Source organism: Babylonia areolata, chromosome 32 (assembly GCF_041734735.1).
Source record: "Babylonia areolata isolate BAREFJ2019XMU chromosome 32, ASM4173473v1, whole genome shotgun sequence".
Lineage (NCBI taxonomy): Eukaryota > Metazoa > Mollusca > Gastropoda > Neogastropoda > Buccinidae > Babylonia > Babylonia areolata.
The window spans coordinates 2,458,510-2,476,994 of NC_134907.1; the positions used below are offsets into that span (position 1 = coordinate 2,458,510).

Consider the following 18,485-nt stretch of genomic DNA (forward strand, 5'->3'; position numbering starts at 1 on the left):
GACAGACAGACAGACAGACAGACAGAAACACACACACACACACACACACACACACACGCACGCACGCACTCATCATACACGCTAACTTACTTTGTACAAGTGACCCCCACACAAAAAGGGGGAAGGCAAAAAAGACCGGAACAAACAAACAAAGCGAACAAACAAATACAATAAAGACCACCGCCACCTCCACCAACATCATCTCCACCACCACTACCAACATCACCTCCACCACCATCACCACCCACCAATAAAAAGCGCAACAAAAAACAAGAAAAACGGTCGAACCCGGGGTGTGGCTGTGTATGGGGGAATCTGAATGAGTGGCGTGGGAGTAATGCCACTGAAACGGTGCAGATGATGGGGCAGCAAAAAACAACAACAAAAAAACACATCAAACAAACACCCACTCACGGCCATTTCCACTGCCACACCCACTACACCGCCCCCCCCCCTCCCTCCCCCAATCCTCCCTCACACCAGCCATCCTCCCTCTTCCTCACCCACCACCATCACCGCCCCAAGCCCCGACAACACGCTCACAAACCCACACACCCACACATGCGTCTGCACGCGCGCACACACACTCACATAACGCAAACACACACTGACACACACACACACACACACGCGCGCGCGCGCACAACACACAGTGTCAGTCACACTCACTCACACACACAAACTCACATACATACATACACAGTAAAACGAAAACACACACACAAAGTCCCTCGCACAAACACACACACACAAAGAGAGAGTCACACTCACTCACTCTCTCTCTCTCACACAAAGAGAGTCACCCACACTCACATACACAAACACAGTCTCTCTCTCTCACAAAGACAGTCACACACTCTCACATACGCATATACAAACACACAGTCTCTCTCTCTCTCTCTCTCTCTCACAAAGACAGTCACACACTCTCACATACGCATATGCAAACACACAGTCTCTCTCTCTCTCTCTCTCTCACAAAGACAGTCACACACTCTCACATACGCATATGCAAACACACAGTCTCTCTCTCTCTCTCACAAAGACAGTCACACACTCTCACATACGCATATACAAACACACAGTCTCTCTCTCTCTCTCTCTCTCTCTCTCACAAAGACAGTCACACACTCTCACATACGCATATGCAAACACACAGTCTCTCTCTCTCTATCTCTCTCTCTCTCTCACAAAGACAGTCACACACTCTCACATACGCATATGCAAACACACAGTCTCTCTCTCTCTCTCTCTCTCTCTCACAAAGACAGTCACACACTCTCACATACGCATATGCAAACACACAGTCTCTCTCTCTCTCTCTCTCTCTCTCTCACAAAGACAGTCACACACTCTCACATACGCATATGCAAACACACAGTCTCTCTCTCTCTATCTCTCTCTCTCTCTCACAAAGACAGTCACACACTCTCACATACGCATATGCAAACACACAGTCTCTCTCTCTCTATCTCTCTCTCTCTCTCACAAAGACAGTCACACACTCTCACATACGCATATGCAAACACACAGTCTCTCTCTCTCTATCTCTCTCTCTCTCTCACAAAGACAGTCACACACTCTCACATACGCATATGCAAACACACAGTCTCTCTCTCTCTATCTCTCTCTCTCTCTCACAAAGACAGTCACACACTCTCACATACGCATATGCAAACACACAGTCTCTCTCTCTCTATCTCTCTCTCTCTCTCACAAAGACAGTCACACACTCTCACATACGCATATGCAAACACACAGTCTCTCTCTCTCTATCTCTCTCTCTCTCTCACAAAGACAGTCACACACTCTCACATACGCATATGCAAACACACAGTCTCTCTCTCTCTCTCTCTCTCTCTCTCACAAAGACAGTCACACACTCTCACATACGCATATTCAAACACACAGTCTCTCTCTCTCTCTCTCTCTCACACACTCACACAGAGTACTCGCGAACCTTGGCAAAGATCTGTCCCATGGCGAAAGTCTTCAGCGAGTCCCGACTCTGTTCCATGGCATTTTCCTCTGACGCCCAATGGGCAGTCCTTCTGGAGGGCTGGGGAAACAACCACATTTCCCTCGCGGATATCCCTGCATACCTATACCCCTCCTGTGCATCTCTATAGACAAGATGATTTATCGGGCATCGCTCCTGTGCATCTCTATAGACAAGATGAATTATCGGGCATCGCTCCTGTGTATCTCTATAGACAAGATGATTTAGCGGGCAGTGCTCCTGTGTATCTCTATAGACAAGATGATTTAGCGGACAGTGCTCCTGTGCATCTCTATAGACAAGATGATTTAGCGGGCAGTGCTCCTGTGTATCTCTATAGACAAGATGATTTATCGGGCATCGCTCCTGTGTATCTCTATAGACAAGATGATTTATCGGGCATCGCTCCTGTGTATCTCTATAGACAAGATGATTTATAGAGCACTGTAGTGCTCCTGTGTATCTCTATAGACAAGATGATTTATCGGGCATCGCTCCTGTGTATCTCTATAGACGAGATGATTTATCGGGCATCGCTCCTGTGTATCTCTATAGACAAGATGATTTATCGGGCATCGCTCCTGTGCATCTCTATAGACAAGATGATTTATCGGGCATCGCTCCTGTGTATCTCTATAGACGAGATGATTTATCGGGCATCGCTCCTGTGTATCTCTATAGACAAGATGATTTATCGGGCAGTGCTCCTGTGCATCTCTATAGACAAGATGATTTATCGGGCATCGCTCCTGTGTATCTCTATAGACAAGATGATTTATCGGGCATCGCTCCTGTGTATCTCTATAGACAAGATGATTTATCGGGCATCGCTCCTGTGCATCTCTATAGACAAGATGATTTATCGGGCATCGCTCCTGTGCATCTCTATAGACAAGATGATTTATCGGGCATCGCTCCTGTGTATCTCTATAGACAAGATGATTTATCGGGCATCGCTCCTGTGTATCTCTATAGACAAGATGATTTATCGGGCATCGCTCCTGTGTATCTCTATAGACAAGATGATTTAGCGGGCAGTGCTCCTGTGTATCTCTATAGACAAGATGATTTAGCGGGCAGTGCTCCTGTGTATCTCTATAGACAAGATGCTTTATCGGGCATCGCTCCTGTGTATCTCTATAGACAAGATGATTTAGCGGGCAGTGCTCCTGTGTATCTCTATAGACAAGATGCTTTATCGGGCACCGCTCCTGTTTTTCTCTTTTAATAAGATGCAGTGATCTATCAAGCAATGCTCACGTGTATGTCTACAAACAAGATGATTTCTCAAGCATTGCTCCTGTGTATCTTTATAGACAAGATGGCTCTTTCGTGTGCTGCTTCTGTGTATCGCTATAAATCACATGCAATATTTTATCAAGCATTGCTCCTGTGTATCTATGTAAGTGGAGTGATGGCGTAGAGGTAACGCGTCCGCCTAGGAAGCGAGAGAATCTGAGCGCGCTGGTTCGAATCACGGCTCAGCCGCCGATATTTTCTTCCCCTCCACTAGACCTTGAGTGGCGGTCTGGACGCCAGTCATTTGGATGGGACGATAAACCAAGGTCTCGTGTGCAGCATGCACATAGCGCAGGTAAAAGAACCCACGGCAACAAAAGGGTTGTTCCTGGCAAAACTATGTAGAAAAATCCACTTCCATAGGAAAAACAAATAAAACTGCACGCAGGAAAAGATACAAAAAAAAAAAAAAAAAAAAAAAAAAAGGGTGGCGCTGTAGTATAGCGAAGCGCTCTCCTTGGGGAGAGCAGCCCGAATTTCACACAGAGAAATCTGGTGTGATAAAAAGAAATACAAATACAAAATACAAACAAGACGGTTTATCATTCATTCCTCCTATGTATCTCTACAACCAAGATGGTTTATCGCGCACTGCTCTTGTGTACCTCTACAAACAAGATGATATATCGTGTACTGCTCCTGAGTATTTCTATAAACAATACGGCCTTTCCATGTACTGCTCCTGTGTATCTCTTTTAACAAAATGCAATGATTTATCAGGCACTGCTCACGCGTATGTCTGTAATCAAGATGATTTCTCAAGCACTGCTCCTGTGTATCTCTGTACAGAAGGTGATTTATCGTGTACTGCTCCTGTGTATCTCTATACAGAAGGTGATTTATCGTGTACTGCTCCTGTGTATCTCTATACATAAGGTGATTTATCGTGTACTGCTCCTGTGTATCTCTATACAGAAGGTGATTTATCGTGTACTGCTCCTGTGTATCTCTATACAGAAGGTGATTTATCGTGTACTGCTCCTGTGTATCTCTATACAGGTGATTTATCGTGTACTGCTCCTGTGTATCTCTGTACAGAAGGTGATTTATCGTGTACTGCTCCTGTGTATCTCTATACAGAAGGTGATTTATCGTGTACTGCTCCTGTGTATCTCTATACAGAAGGTGATTTATCGTGTACTGCTCCTGTGTATCTCTATACAGAAGGTGATTTATCGTGTACTGCTCCTGTGTATCTCTATACAGAAGGTGATTTATCGTGTACTGCTCCTGTGTATCTCTATACAGAAGGTGATTTATCGTGTACTGCTCCTGTGTATCTCTGTACAGAAGGTGATTTATCGTGTACTGCTCCTGTGTATCTCTATACAGGTGATTTATCGTGTACTGCTCCTGTGTATCTCTGTACAGAAGGTGATTTATCGTGTACTGCTCCTGTGTATCTCTATACAGAAGGTGATTTATCGTGTACTGCTCCTGTGTATCTCTGTACAGAAGGTGATTTATCGTGTACTGCTCCTGTGTATCTCTGTACAGAAGGTGATTTATCGTGTACTGCTCCTGTGTATCTCTGTACAGAAGGTGATTTATCGTGTACTGCTCCTGTGTATCTCTATACAGAAGGTGATTTATCGTGTACTGCTCCTGTGTATCTCTATACAGAAGGTGATTTATCGTGTACTGCTCCTGTGTATCTCTATACAGGTGATTTATCGTGTACTGCTCCTGTGTATCTCTATACAGAAGGTGATTTATCGTGTACTGCTCCTGTGTATCTCTGTACAGAAGGTGATTTATCGTGTACTGCTCCTGTGTATCTCTGTACAGAAGGTGATTTATCGTGTACTGCTCCTGTGTATCTCTATACAGAAGGTGATTTATCGTGTACTGCTCCTGTGTATCTCTGTACAGAAGGTGATTTATCGTGTACTGCTCCTGTGTATCTCTGTACAGAAGGTGATTTATCGTGTACTGCTCCTGTGTATCTCTATACAGAAGGTGATTTATCGTGTACTGCTCCTGTGTATCTCTGTACAGAAGGTGATTTATCGTGTACTGCTCCTGTGTATCTCTGTACAGAAGGTGATTTATCGTGTACTGCTCCTGTGTATCTCTCTAAACAACATGTCCTTTTGGTGTGTTGCTTCCGAGTATCTCTATAACCAACACGGCCTTTTCTTGTACTGCTCCTGTGTATCTCTTCAAACAAGATGGTTTATCGTGCACATCTGAGTATCTTTATGAATAAGATGCAATGATTTATCATGCATTGCTCCTGTGTATTTCTATAAACAAGATGATCTGTCGTCTGCTGCTCCTGTATACCTCTATAAGCAAGACAATTTATCGTGCATTGCTCATGTGTATCTGTGCACAAAAAATGATCCATGGTATACTGCTCCTGTGTCGCTCATTAAACAACAGGATGTTTTGGGGGCACTGTTTCTGTGTATCTCTATCAACACGATGAGTATGTGCAAACCGTAAAGCATGATAGATTACGAGCTGTTGATTCTCCCTGGTTGAAGATGGCAAAAGACCACTTTACCTCCCTCCCCCCCCCCACAACTCTATCTCCTGGAGGCTCTTACAAGACATTCTATGCCCCAGAAGTCCCCCCTTCCCCTCAACAATCCCTACACCCCTCACATAATCTCACCCAAACGTTTCTCAAACCCCTATTCTAGAACCCTAAGCTACTTTCCCCACGTTCGTATCATACCCCCCCTTCCCCCCACCTCCCTAAAATCCCTACTCTAAAATTGACTGCCACTATCTTCCCCAAACCCATTCTCCTTGACACCAAAATATCTTCCTCCAACCCTTCTGTTCCCTTGACCTTAACTACCTTCTCGAAGACCCTACCCCCACTACTTTCCCCATGTCCATTCTCTATCATCAACCCCCAAATATATTCCCCAGTACTTCTGTAACCTTGACCTTCTTCTTCTTCCTCGTTCGCCTCCCATTAGATGAGCAGCCCGGTGTCCTCGATGAAAGCTGTCGTCCGTCGCAGCTCCTCCAGGGTGCCGTACAGTTTGGCTTCCACTGCTGTCGGTGTTGGCCAGTACTTCCTCTTGGATGCTGCATGCGTCCTACAGTCTTGAAGGATGTGGTCGGTTGTCATTGGTCCCTCGCCTCAAAGGCACTCTCCACTCTGTCCAATGCCAAATTTTGTGTGCATGTGGTGGAGCAGGCGGTTGTGTCCAGTCCTCAGGCGGAAGATCTTGACCTGTTCCCGTCGTTCCTGCAAATGGTATCTGTCTTCCGGGTTATATTTGGGGTGCTGGAGGCGCCACTTTATTCCTTGCTGTGCCTCGATGATTGTCTTGATTTCATCGTATGACACCAGTTGACTTTCTTGAAACCCCTAACCCCACCACTTTCCGCATGTCCATTCTCTACCATCAACCCTCAAATGTATTCTCCAACACTTCTGTAACTTTGACCTTAAACTACATTTTCCAAACCCCAACTCCAACTACTTTCCCAAGTCTATTCTCCATCATTAAACCCCGAATATATTCCCCAGTACTTCTGTAACCTTGACTTTAAACTACCTTCCCCAAACCACTACCCCAACTCCCGACACCTAACACCTTCCCCAAGTTCCTACCCTTCCTCACAAAACTACTTTTTGTAAGCCCTCCCCCCCCTCCTCAACTCCCCCAAATATCCTCCCAATACCATAATAAGCCCCCTACTCCCCCTCACCCCCCCAAAAAAACCTACTTATTTAATGCACTCCTGGTGACCCTCCCTCCGAGGTGACGCTGTACATGAATCCCTATCTCCCATTATTATTTTTATTTTATTTCCCGAGTTATTTCCCCACCGCATCTGCTGGATTAATTTAAGGGGGGACACGGCAGTGCAAAAGAGACCAAAATGATGATTTTTCATTATTTGGTTTTTGATGGATTTTGATTCTTGAACATCTCTTCCATCATATGCATACATTTTTCCACTGTAAATGATGTCTTTAACAATGAAAAAAATGCCAATAAAGATTGCTTGCTGAATCACGAAAGTGTTTATTGATAATTTTGTGTTCAATTTCGACGCAAGTCGTCAAGTTTCTGGCCTTGACAACATACCTTGGACTTGCTCAATGATGAGTAAACCTACAACCATGAGACTTTGCATGATTGTTTTATGACATGTTATTGAAGTTTTGTCACGAGTATGTATGAAAATATTACTTGCTCAATGATGAGTAAACCTACAACCATGAGACTTTGCATGATTGTTTTATGACATGTTATTGAAGTTTTGACACGAGTATGTATGAAAATATTCTCTGGGTTTTAATTCGTAGCAGTTCCAATCTTTTTTACCCATTGTAAATTTTGAGGATTTAGCAATACCCAAAATTTCAAAAAATCATAAAAAGTACAATAATTGAAGAATCAACACAATCTCACGTGAAAATGAAGACAATGTCATTGTGTATCAAGTCCACATAACACAAAGTGTCTGCATGCACCACATGGACCACAAACCCGATTTCTTTGATACATTGTTTGGCGGCCATTCTGATTTGTTTCCATAGCAACGGGTATTCACAGAAATCTAAGAACACTTTTTTTGTGATCCACAAGTGATGATACACCTAGTAGACAAAAAAGAGAGATATAGTCGGAGAGAAAAAAAAAGTTATTTGACTGTAATGTCTAGACTTAAGGGAGATTTTCCCGATCTCTCAGGTCATAACAATGTGCAGGCCTGCTTAGTGCCTGAACCCCCTTCGTGTGTATCATCACGCAGAAAATCATATACGCGCGTTAAAGATTATGTAATCCACGTCGGCGTTCGGTGAGTTACCGAGCACGCGCACCCCCGAAAACAGAGTATGGCTGCCTAAACAGTGGGGTAGTAAACAAACGGTCATACACGCAAAAAGTTCCATGCCTGTGTGAGAGACAGAGAGAGAGAGAGAGAGAGAGAGAGGGAGAGAGAGGGAGAAGGAGAGAGAGGGAGAGAGAGAGAGGGAGAGAGAGGGAGAGTGTGTGTGTGTGTGTGCGTGCGTCGGTGGATCTGTCTCTGTGTGTATGTTGTTCTATGTGTGTGTCTCTGTTCCCCCCCCCCCGCCCCCCAATCTCTCTCTCTCATTCTCTTTACCATCTTGAACTTGGAAGCACTCGAGTATTTTCTGTCTGTCAGAGAGTACAGGTCCTCCGAATTGATCATCCAATCAGTTCTGCCCACGTCTCGTATGATCCTTCTCCTGCGTCGGTACGTGCACGCGAACGCATGTGTAAAGGAAAGCAGGTATGCATACACACGTTTGTACACATGCAGACACATGAAATCACAAGCGGCGACGCATTCACACGCAGACACTAATTGCCAGACAGGCAGACAGAGAGAGAAAGACAGAGAGAGACAGAGGGAGGGAGGGAGAGAGAGCGAGAGGGAGAGAGAGGGGGGAGAAAGGGAGGGGGGAGAGAGAGAGGGAGAGAGAAAGAGAGAGAGAGAGTGGGAGGGAAGGAGGGAGAGGGAGAAAAATAGAGAGGGAGGGAGGGAGAGAGAGAGGAGGGAGAGACGGAGAGAGAGATGGAGAGAGGGAAAGAGAGAGGGAGAGTGAGAGGGAGGGAGGGAGAGAGAGATGGAGGGGGAGAGAGAGAGGGGGGAGGGAGGGAGGGAGAGAGGGGGGAGGGAGGGAGGGAGGGAGAGAGAGAGAGAGAGAGAGAGAGAGAGAGAGAGGGGGGGGAGAGAATTGAACTGAATAAATTGTATTTTCTGAGGGTAATTGAGTCAGCAAAATAATGCTTTTTTTTTCATCCAGCCCTCGAAGGGGAAACAGTAACAAGTGGAGTGATGGCCTAGAGGTAACGCGTCCGCCTTGAGTGGTGGTCTGGACGCTAGTCATTCGGATGAGACGATAAACCGAGGTCCCGTGTGCAGCATGCACTTAGCGCACGTAAAAGAACCCACGGCAACAAAAGGACTGTTCCTGGCAAAATTCTGTAGAAAAAAATCCACTTCAATAGGAAAAACAAATAAAACTGCACGCAGAAAAAAGTACAAAAAAGGGGTGGCGCTGTAGTGTAGCGACGCGCTCTCCCTGGGGAGAGCAGCCCGAATTTCACAGAGAAATTTGCTGTGATAAAAAGAAATACAAATATAAATACAAATCTGCTAAGCAGATGCCTGACCAGCAGCATAACCCAACGCGCTTAGTCAGGCCTTGAGTGCATGCATGAATATTTGTGCACCTATCAGAGTGGATTTTTTTTAAAACAGAATTTTGCACAGGGGACAACACTTTTGTTGACACGGGTTCTTTTCCAGTGCGCTGTGTGTGTGCTGTACACGGAACGCAGTGACATCTCTTTGAGAAACTATATATATATATATATATATATGTGTGTGTGTTTGTGTGTGTGTGTGTGTGTGTGTGTGTATGTGGGTCGGGTGGGGGTTCGTGGTGTGTGTGTGTGTGTGTGTGTGTGTGTGTGTGTGTGTGTGTGTGTGTGTGTGTGTGTGTGTGTGGGTGTGTGTGTGTGAGGGCATGGTGCAAAGTAGTTTTCAGCTTATTCAGTCTACCCTCGATGAAACATTTGTTCTTTGTTGTTTTTCATTCTATGCGGCGCTTCATTGACATTTCACAGAGTTGAGGGACAAGAAGAAGGACAAGAGGCAGAAGAAGAGGAGGAGGAGGAGGAGGAAGGGGAGGAAGAGGAAGAAGAGGAGGAAGAGAAGGAGGAAGAAGAGGAAGAGGAGGAGGAAGAGGATGAGGAAGAGTAGGAGAGGAGGAGGAGGGGGATAAAGAAGAAGAAGAAGAAGAAGATTTTTTTATGCATCCAATGGTAGGACAAAACCCATGCACTACACACGCCTTCTGTTTCCACCAGTGAACCACCAGCCAAGCCAACGAAAGAACAAGAAAGCAGGCCAGGGCCCAGTGGTCATGCTTCAAGAAAGCAGAATGTCCAAGGGTTAAAATCTCGAGTTCGAATCCCCTCCCCTCCACACACACACGGACCAGAAGTTTTCCTCCTTCCCACTCCCCATCCCCTCCCCCTTTCCACTAGACCTTGACCTTTACTCTGGGTTGGGTTCTAGTCTTTCGGATGAGATAGATAAACCGAGGTCCCGTGGGCAGCATGCACCACTCACTGCACGTAAAAGAATCCACGGCAACAAACGTGTCCACCCCTCCCCCCCCCACCCCCACCCCGGAAAAAATTCTATAGAAAAGCCCAATTTGACGGTATAAAATATATTTGCAGTCAGAAAAAAATCTCTACATATGGGTGCTTTCACTATGTCAACGCACTCTTTCATGGGAGAGTAGCCTGAATTCCACACAGAGAAATATGTTGTGACAGTATAAACCAACAATTCAGTATGAAAGAACATTGATGCCAGGAGAGTAAAAGATTAAACAATAATAAAAAGTGGTAACTTACAAGGTATGCAACTTCAAGTCAGTTCTGCTTATGCTGCCAATTTAACTAACACACTGGTAAATAAAAGGTACGTTGGAACAAACCCAGACACTTCCTGAAGAAAACGGAAGCGCTGGTGTAACAGGCCGAACTCTTCCCCTGGGTAGTTTATACCCCGGTATATATTATAGCAGCCTAGGCTACTTTAACCCCCCGGGTTAAACCAGCCCAGACCATACCATTTCCCTCCTGATGGAGTCTCCCGTCGGACCGACGGATGAGTAGGCAGGCAGGCTTATTTGTCGGTGTGTGTCCTCATAATTATGGGAGAAGAGGCCGATTCTGGATGCACAGCACTTCCCACAGGTGTTGCAAGGGAAAACGTCTCCAGAAGTTGAGCCCTGTTTCCTTCGCTCACGCTTCTCCTTAATGGCCAGCGTTCTCTTGTTTTCAAACGTCATAATGCCACCAGAGCACAGCATCCTCCAGCGAGAGCGGTCAACGGCATCAGTTTCCCAGGAAGCGATGTCTATGTCACAGGCTTTGAGGTTTGTCTTCAAGGTGTCCTTGAAGCGCTAGAAGGGTCTTCCAAGTTCACGGTGGCCTTCCTTCAGCTGGCCATACAAAAGCATCTTCGGGATCCTGATGTCTGTCATGCGGACAACGTGTCCTGTCCAGCGTAGCTGGCACTGGATCAGCAGGCTTTCGATGCTGGGCAGGCCGCTCCTCTCTAGGACCTGGAGGTTGAAGACCCTGTCTTGCCACTTTATGCCGAGGATCTTTCATAGGCATCTCTGGTGAAAACTGCTCAAGTTTTTCCTCCTCCTAGCCAGACAGAATATACCCCTATGTACTTTGCTCACCCAACCAGTTCGTGTCACATTTTTGTCTATAATGATAACAACAGTGATAGTAACAGTAACAGTAAAAACCACAACAAAAACCAAAGCAGAAAAAACCCAAAAAAAAACCAAAATAACAATTATCAACTCCAAGCTCTGGCGCAGCCATCGTCTCTCGAGACGGAAGGAGGCCGACGACGACGACCACCACCAGTGAGGCAAGAGCAGAAGTAGAAGGATAGGGGCTGGGGGTCTAGAGGCATAGGGGTATGATATAGTGACTCGGGGTGGAGGGGTAGAAGGCAGGGTTGGATAGAGGAAGGGGTAAAGGGGGAGGGGAGGGGGAGTTCAGGGGGAGGGGGAGGGATTGGGGAGGTTAGGGATAGGGATACAGGGGGAGGGATTGGGGAGGTTAGGGATAGGGATACAGGGGGAGGGATTGGGGATGTTTGGGATAGGGATACAGGTGGGTGATTGGGGAGGTTAGGGATAGGGGTAAAGGGGGAGGGATTGGGAAGGTTAGTGATAGGGGTACAGGGGAGGGATTGGGGAGGTTACGGATAGGGGTTCAGGGGGAGGATAGGGAGGTTAGGGATAGGGGTACAGGGGAGGGATTGGGGAGGTTAGGGATAGGGGTACAGGGGAGGATTAGGGAGGTTAGGGATAGGGGTACAGGGGGAGGGATTGGGGAGGTTAGGGATAGGGGTACAGGGGGAGGGATTGGGGAGGTTAGGGATAGGTGTACAGGGGGAGGGATTGGGGAGGTTAGGGATAGGTGTACAGGGGAGGGATTAGGGAGGTTAGGGATAGGGGTACAGGGGGAGGGATTGGGGAGGTTAGGGATAGGTGTACAGGGGAGGGATTAGGGAGGTTAGGGATAGGTGTACAGGGGGAGGGATTGGGGAGGTTAGGGATAGGGATACAGGGGAAGGATAGGGAGGTTAGGGATAGGGGTACAGGGGGAGGGATTGGGGAGGTTAGGGATAGAGGTACAGGGGAGGGTATTGGGGAGGTTAGGGATAGGGGTAAAGGGGGAAGGATTGGTGAGGTTAGGGATAGGGGTACAGGGGAGGGATTGGGGAGGTTAGGGATAGGGGTACAGGGGGAGGGATTGGGGAGGTTAGGGATAGAGGTACAGGGGAGGGTATTGGGGAGGTTAGGGATAGGGGTAAAGGGGGAAGGATTGGTGAGGTTAGGGATAGGGGTACAGGGGGAGGGATTGGGAAGGTTAGGGATAGGGGTACAGGGGGAGTGATTGGGGAGGTTAGGGATAGGGGTACAGGGGGAGGGATTGGGAAGGTTAGGGATAGGGGTACAGGGGGAGGCATTGGGAAGGTTAGGGATAGGGATACAGGGGAGGGATTGGGGAGGTTAGTGATAGGGGTATAGGGGGGATTAGGGAGGTTAGGGAAGGGGTAGGATTGGGGGAGGGGTAAGGGGATAGGGGTCAGGGGGAGGGATTAGGGAGGTTAGGGATAGGGGTACAGGGGGAGGGATTGGGGAGGTTAGGGATAGGGGTACATGGGGAGGGATTAGAGAGGTTAGGGATAGGGGTACAGGGGGGAGGATTAGGGAGGTTAGGGATAGGGGTACAGGGGAGGGATTGGGGAGGTTAGGGATAGGGGTACAGGGGGAGGGATTAGAGAGGTTAGGGATAGGGGTACAGGGGGAGGGATTGGGAGGTTAGGGATAGGGGTACAGGGGGAGGGATTGGGGAGGTTAGGATAGGGGTACAGGGGGAGGGATTAGAGAGGTTAGGGATAAGGGTACAGGGGGATTGGGGAGGTTAGGGATAGGGGTACAGGGGGAGGATTGGGGAGGTTAGGGATAGGGGTACAGGGGGAGGGATTGGGGAGGTTAGGGATAGGGGTACAGGGGGAGGGATTAGGGAGGTTAGGGATAGGGGTACAGGGGGGGGATTAGGGAGTTTAGGGATAGGGTACAGGGGGAGGATTGGGGAGGTTAGGATAGGGGTACAGGGGGAGGATTAGGGAGGTAGGGATAGGGTACAGGGGAGGGATTAGAGAGGTTAGGGATAGGGGTACAGGGGGAGGGATTAGGGAGGTTAGGGATAGGGGTACAGGGGGAGGGATTGGGAGGTTAGGGATAGGGGTACAGGGGAGGGATTAGGGAGGTTAGGGAAGGGGTACAGGGGAGGATTAGGGAGGTTAGGGATAGGGGTACAGGGGGAGGGATTAGGGAGGTTAGGGATAGGGGTACAGGGGGAGGGATTGGGAGGTTAGGATAGGGGTACAGGGGAGGATTGGGGAGGTTAGGGATAGGGGTACAGGGGGAGGGATTAGGGAGGTTAGGGATAGGGGTACAGGGGGAGGGATTGGGGAGGTTAGGGATAGGGGTACAGGGGGAGGGATTAGAGAGGTTAGGGATAGGGGTACAGGGGGGAGGATTAGGGAGGTTAGGGATAGGGGTACAGGGGGAGGGATTGGGGATGTTAGGGATAGGGGTATAGGGGGGATTAGGGAGGTTAGGGAAGGGGTAGGATTGGGGGAGGGTAAGGGGATAGGGGTCAGGGGGAGGGATTAGGGAGGTTAGGGATAGGGGTACAGGGGGAGGGATTGGGGAGGTTAGGGATAGGGGTACAGGGGGAGGGATTAGAGAGGTTAGGGATAGGGGTACAGGGGGAGGATTAGGGAGGTTAGGGATAGGGGTACAGGGGAGGGATTGGGGAGGTTAGGGATAGGGGTACAGGGGGAGGGATTAGAGAGGTTAGGGATAGGGGTACAGGGGGAGGGATTGGGAGGTTAGGGATAGGGGTACAGGGGGAGGGATTGGGGAGGTTAGGGATAGGGGTACAGGGGGAGGGATTAGGAGGTTAGGGATAGGGTACAGGGGGATGGGAGGTGGGATAGGGGTCAGGGGATTGGGGAGTTAGGGATAGGGTACAGGGAGGGATTGGGAGGTTAGGGATAGGGGTACAGGGAGGGATGGGAGGTTAGGGATAGGGTACAGGGGAGGATTAGGGAGGTTAGGGATAGGGGTACAGGGGAGGATTGGGAGGTTAGGGTAGGTAGGGGATTGGGAGGTTAGGGATAGGGGTACAGGGGAGGATGGGAGTTAGGATAGGGTACAGGGGGGATTGGAGGTTAGGAAGGGTAGGATGGAGGTTAGGGTCAGGGGTAAGGGGGGGATTAGGAGGTTAGGGATAGGGGTACAGGGGAGGGATTGGGAGTTAGGGATAGGGTACAGGGGGGATTAGGTAGGAGGTCAGGAGGATGGAGTAGGTGGGATAGGGGGTAGGGGGGGATTAGGAGGTTAGGGATAGGTACAGGGGGGGTGGGATAGGTAGGGGTAGAGGGATTAGGAGGTTTAGGGGTACAGGGGGGAGGGATAGGGAGGTTAGGGATAGGGGTACAGGGGGGGGGATTAGAGAGGTTAGGGATAGGGGTACAGGGGGAGGGATTGGGGATGTTAGGGATAGGGGTATAGGGGGATTGGGGAGGTTAAGGATAGGGGTACAGGGGGGATTAGGGAGGTTAGGGAAGGGGTAGGATTGGGGGAGGGGTCAGGGGATAGGGGTCAGGGGGAGGGATTAGGGAGGTTAGGGATAGGGGTACAGGGGGAGGGATTGGGGAGGTTAGGGATAGGGGTACAGGGGGGATTAGGGAGGTTAGGGAAGGGGTAGGACTGGGGGAGGGGTCAGGGGATAGGGGTACAGGGGGAGGGATTGGGGAGGTTAGGGATAGGGGTACAGGGGGAGGGATTGGGGAGGTTAGGGATAGGGGTACAGGGGGGATTAGGGAGGTTAGGGATAGGGGTACAGGGGGAGGGATTGGGGGAGGGTAGAAGGGAGGGGTAGGATATGGGTGGAGGTGGGGTGTAGAGGTAGGATAAGGGTAAGGGTAAAGGTGTAGGGGAAGGGGGCTAGGATAGGGTGAGGAGAAGGGAGGTGAGGATAGTGGGGTGATAGAAGGGGGGATAAAGGGGGAGAGGAGGACAGGCGGAGGAATAGAACGTAAAGGTGCGGGGGTGGAGGGTTGGACAGGAGGTGGATAGAACAGGGTTGGGTGTTGGGGAGGGGGGGGGGGCGGTAGAAGATAGGTGTTTTGGGCGGTTACCCTCTTGTTGTGTACTCTCCTACCCCCTGTCCAACCACTGCCCTGTGTGTGTGTGTGTGTGTGTGTGTGTGTGTGTGTGTGTGTGTGTGTGTGTGTGTGTGTGTGTGCTCGCGTAATATTGTTGTACCTTTTTTTTCTTTTTTCTTTCCTTGCAATTTTACTTTTTTTGTGGTGACCTCTGTCCTCAATACCACATTGTTCTTTCTTCTTCTCATTTCTCTTTCCTTAATCTTTCTGCCCTTACATTTTTACGTAACCTATAAAATCATTCAAGTTTTATTTATCCTTTCACTCTTATCAGAGCATGAAGGACTACTGTCAAAAAGAACTGTCCGCCCAAAACAAGACATTCAAATAATCAACACTATGATTAAATAGTAAGAAAGCACAAATATGTCCCAAACTATCAATGATACTTAAACAAAATACACAAATTTTGCAAATTTAATAAACTTATTTATTATATATAACAAACCTTGTCTGCTTCCTTTGAATAATTTCTTGAAAAATTGATAACCGAATTTAAATATGAATATTTTGGGCTCATGCTTGTTTCCCATTTTCCCCCATTTTGAATAAAAGCGCATTGTAGGGTAAATGTTGCGTAAATAAAATTATCCAGTGCAGTTCACCTAGCCTTTATTCTAACGTTGTAACTTTTGGCAATATTTACGCCCTTCAAATATCAATTATCTCAGAGAAAAAGAGGGGGTTATAAAATGGCCCAGAGGATATAAACTGGCCTAGGCCAAACAATTCCCCGGATGTAATATAGCCTAGGCTAGTTTATACGGGGGTATATTCTGGCCAGTGCCAGATTATATGGGGGCATGTTCCGGACTGGGCCACTTTATACCGGGGTATAATCTGAACAGGGTAAAGTCTGGCCTCTTACACCGGGCTTCTTATACCGATGACATGGCCACACTGCAGTAATGACAGGAGAAATGTGCAAACACAATTAAGCTTTTTATGCAAGACTGGCATGGCCTTTCTATCATGAATACGCTATACAGAATATACAGACAATACTTGAATTTGTGTACCTTGTGAATGGACAGAGTTACCACTCTTTGTTGTTGTAACAATTGTTTTTGTTTGGTTGGTGTTTTTGGGGGGGTGAGGGGTGGGGGGGATTTTTGCATACGCACCTTCCAACACCCAGTCCAAAAATGATCCCCAGCACAATTGCAGCAATCACAACATAGATGACCAGGACGACTGTATAACCTGAAACATTTGTAAAGGTGGAAAGGGCAATGCTGATGTTCCTTGCATCTTCTCTCTCTCTCTCTCTCTCTCTGTGTCTCCCTCTATATAAATAAAAAAACAATAACAACAAAAAAACAAACAACAAAAAAACCCAAAAAACAAAAAAACCCAAAAAACAAAACAAAACAAAAAACAACAACAACCAAACAACCCGCCCCCCCCAAAAAAAAACAACAACAACAAAACCACCAGCACTTTTTAGTCTCCTGTGGAATATTACCACCTGTTAGTGGATTTTCAAGACAGCGTGCGTGGAGAGAGAGAGAGAGAGAGAGAGAGAGAGAGAGTGTATCTCCTTGTGTGTGTGTGTGTGTGTGTGTGTGTGCGTGCGTGCGTGCGTGCGTGCGTGCACGCACGCGCGCGCGCGCGCGTGTGTGTATATATGTGTGTGTGTGTGTGTGTGTGTGTGTGTGTGTGTGTGTTCAAGTTCAATGTAATACAATACACAATACAACAGATACAGTAACAATAACAACACCAGCACACACACACACACACACACACACACACACACACACACACACACACACGCGAAAACGACGAATTGATCATTGAAACCTGAACCAGTCCCCACTATCTGCTTGGACACTACAGACTGGCACTTCAAAAAGGGGCAGACGCTGTTGTGAACGGTCTGTAACATCTAATTTGTCTTGCATAGACTAACACCTAGGCTTGAACACATAACCGACAGACCTGTGTGTGTGAGCCCCCCCCATACCCCTCCCCCAAACCCCCCACTGGTATCTATAAAAAGGAAAAGAAGAAGAAAGATCCTCGGCATAAAGTGGCAAGACAGGGTCTCCAACCTCCAGGTCCTAGAGAGGAGCGGCCTGCCCAGCATCGAACGTCTGCTGATCCTGTGCCAGCTACGTTGGACAGGACACGTTGTCCGCATGACAGACAGCAGGATCCCGAAGATGCTCTTGTATGGCCAGCTGAAGGAAGGCCACCGTGAACTTGGAAGGCCCTGCAAGCGCTTCAAGGACACCTTGAAGACAAACCTCAAAGCCTGTGACATAGAAATCGCTTCGTGGGAAACTGATGCCGTTGACCGCTCTCGCTGGAGGATGCTGTGCTCTAGTGGCATAAAGACGTTTGAAAACAAGAGAATGATGGCCATTAAGGAGAAGCGTGAGCGAAGGAAGCAGGGCTCAACTTCTGGAGACGTTTTCCCTTGCAACACCTGTGGGAAGTGCTGCGCTTCCAGAATCGGCCTCTTCTCCCATATGAGGACACACACCGACAAATAAGCCTGCCTGTCTACTCATCCGTCGATCCGACGGGAGACTCCATCATAAAAAGAAAAAAAGAAAAGAAGATACAAAATCCATCTGGAAAGATATCAACCATCTGTCTGGGAATTAAAAAGAAAAAGATAGAAAAACACCTGTTGCCACCCCATGGAACTGAGCTGTCAGCTGAAAATCTAAATAAACACTTTGCCACTGTGGCAGAAAGAACTGTCTGGGGTTGATAGCACAGAGTCCAATGACTTGCATTTGCTAAACTGTTTTTGTAGCCCCAAAAGAATACAATCCACCCTTCAGATAACACACATCAGAGTACATGATGTGTTCAAGGAATTATACTCATTTACACGGTCCAGATCTCGATGTTCAGATGGCACAGATAATTGTTT

The 18,485-nt window shown here is 47.8% G+C and overlaps 1 protein-coding gene across 1 annotated transcript in view; it reads right to left on the bottom strand.

Annotated features, from left to right (window-relative positions):
* LOC143276408 (atrial natriuretic peptide receptor 1-like) overlaps positions 1-2,077 on the bottom strand; it is a 20,765-nt gene extending 18,688 nt beyond the window's left edge. The window contains exon 1 of the mRNA XM_076580894.1: positions 1,944-2,077. Coding sequence (XP_076437009.1) covers positions 1,944-2,077 — 134 coding nt within the window. The remainder of the gene's footprint in view (positions 1-1,943) is intronic.
* Positions 2,078-18,485: the final 16,408 nt, after the last annotated feature.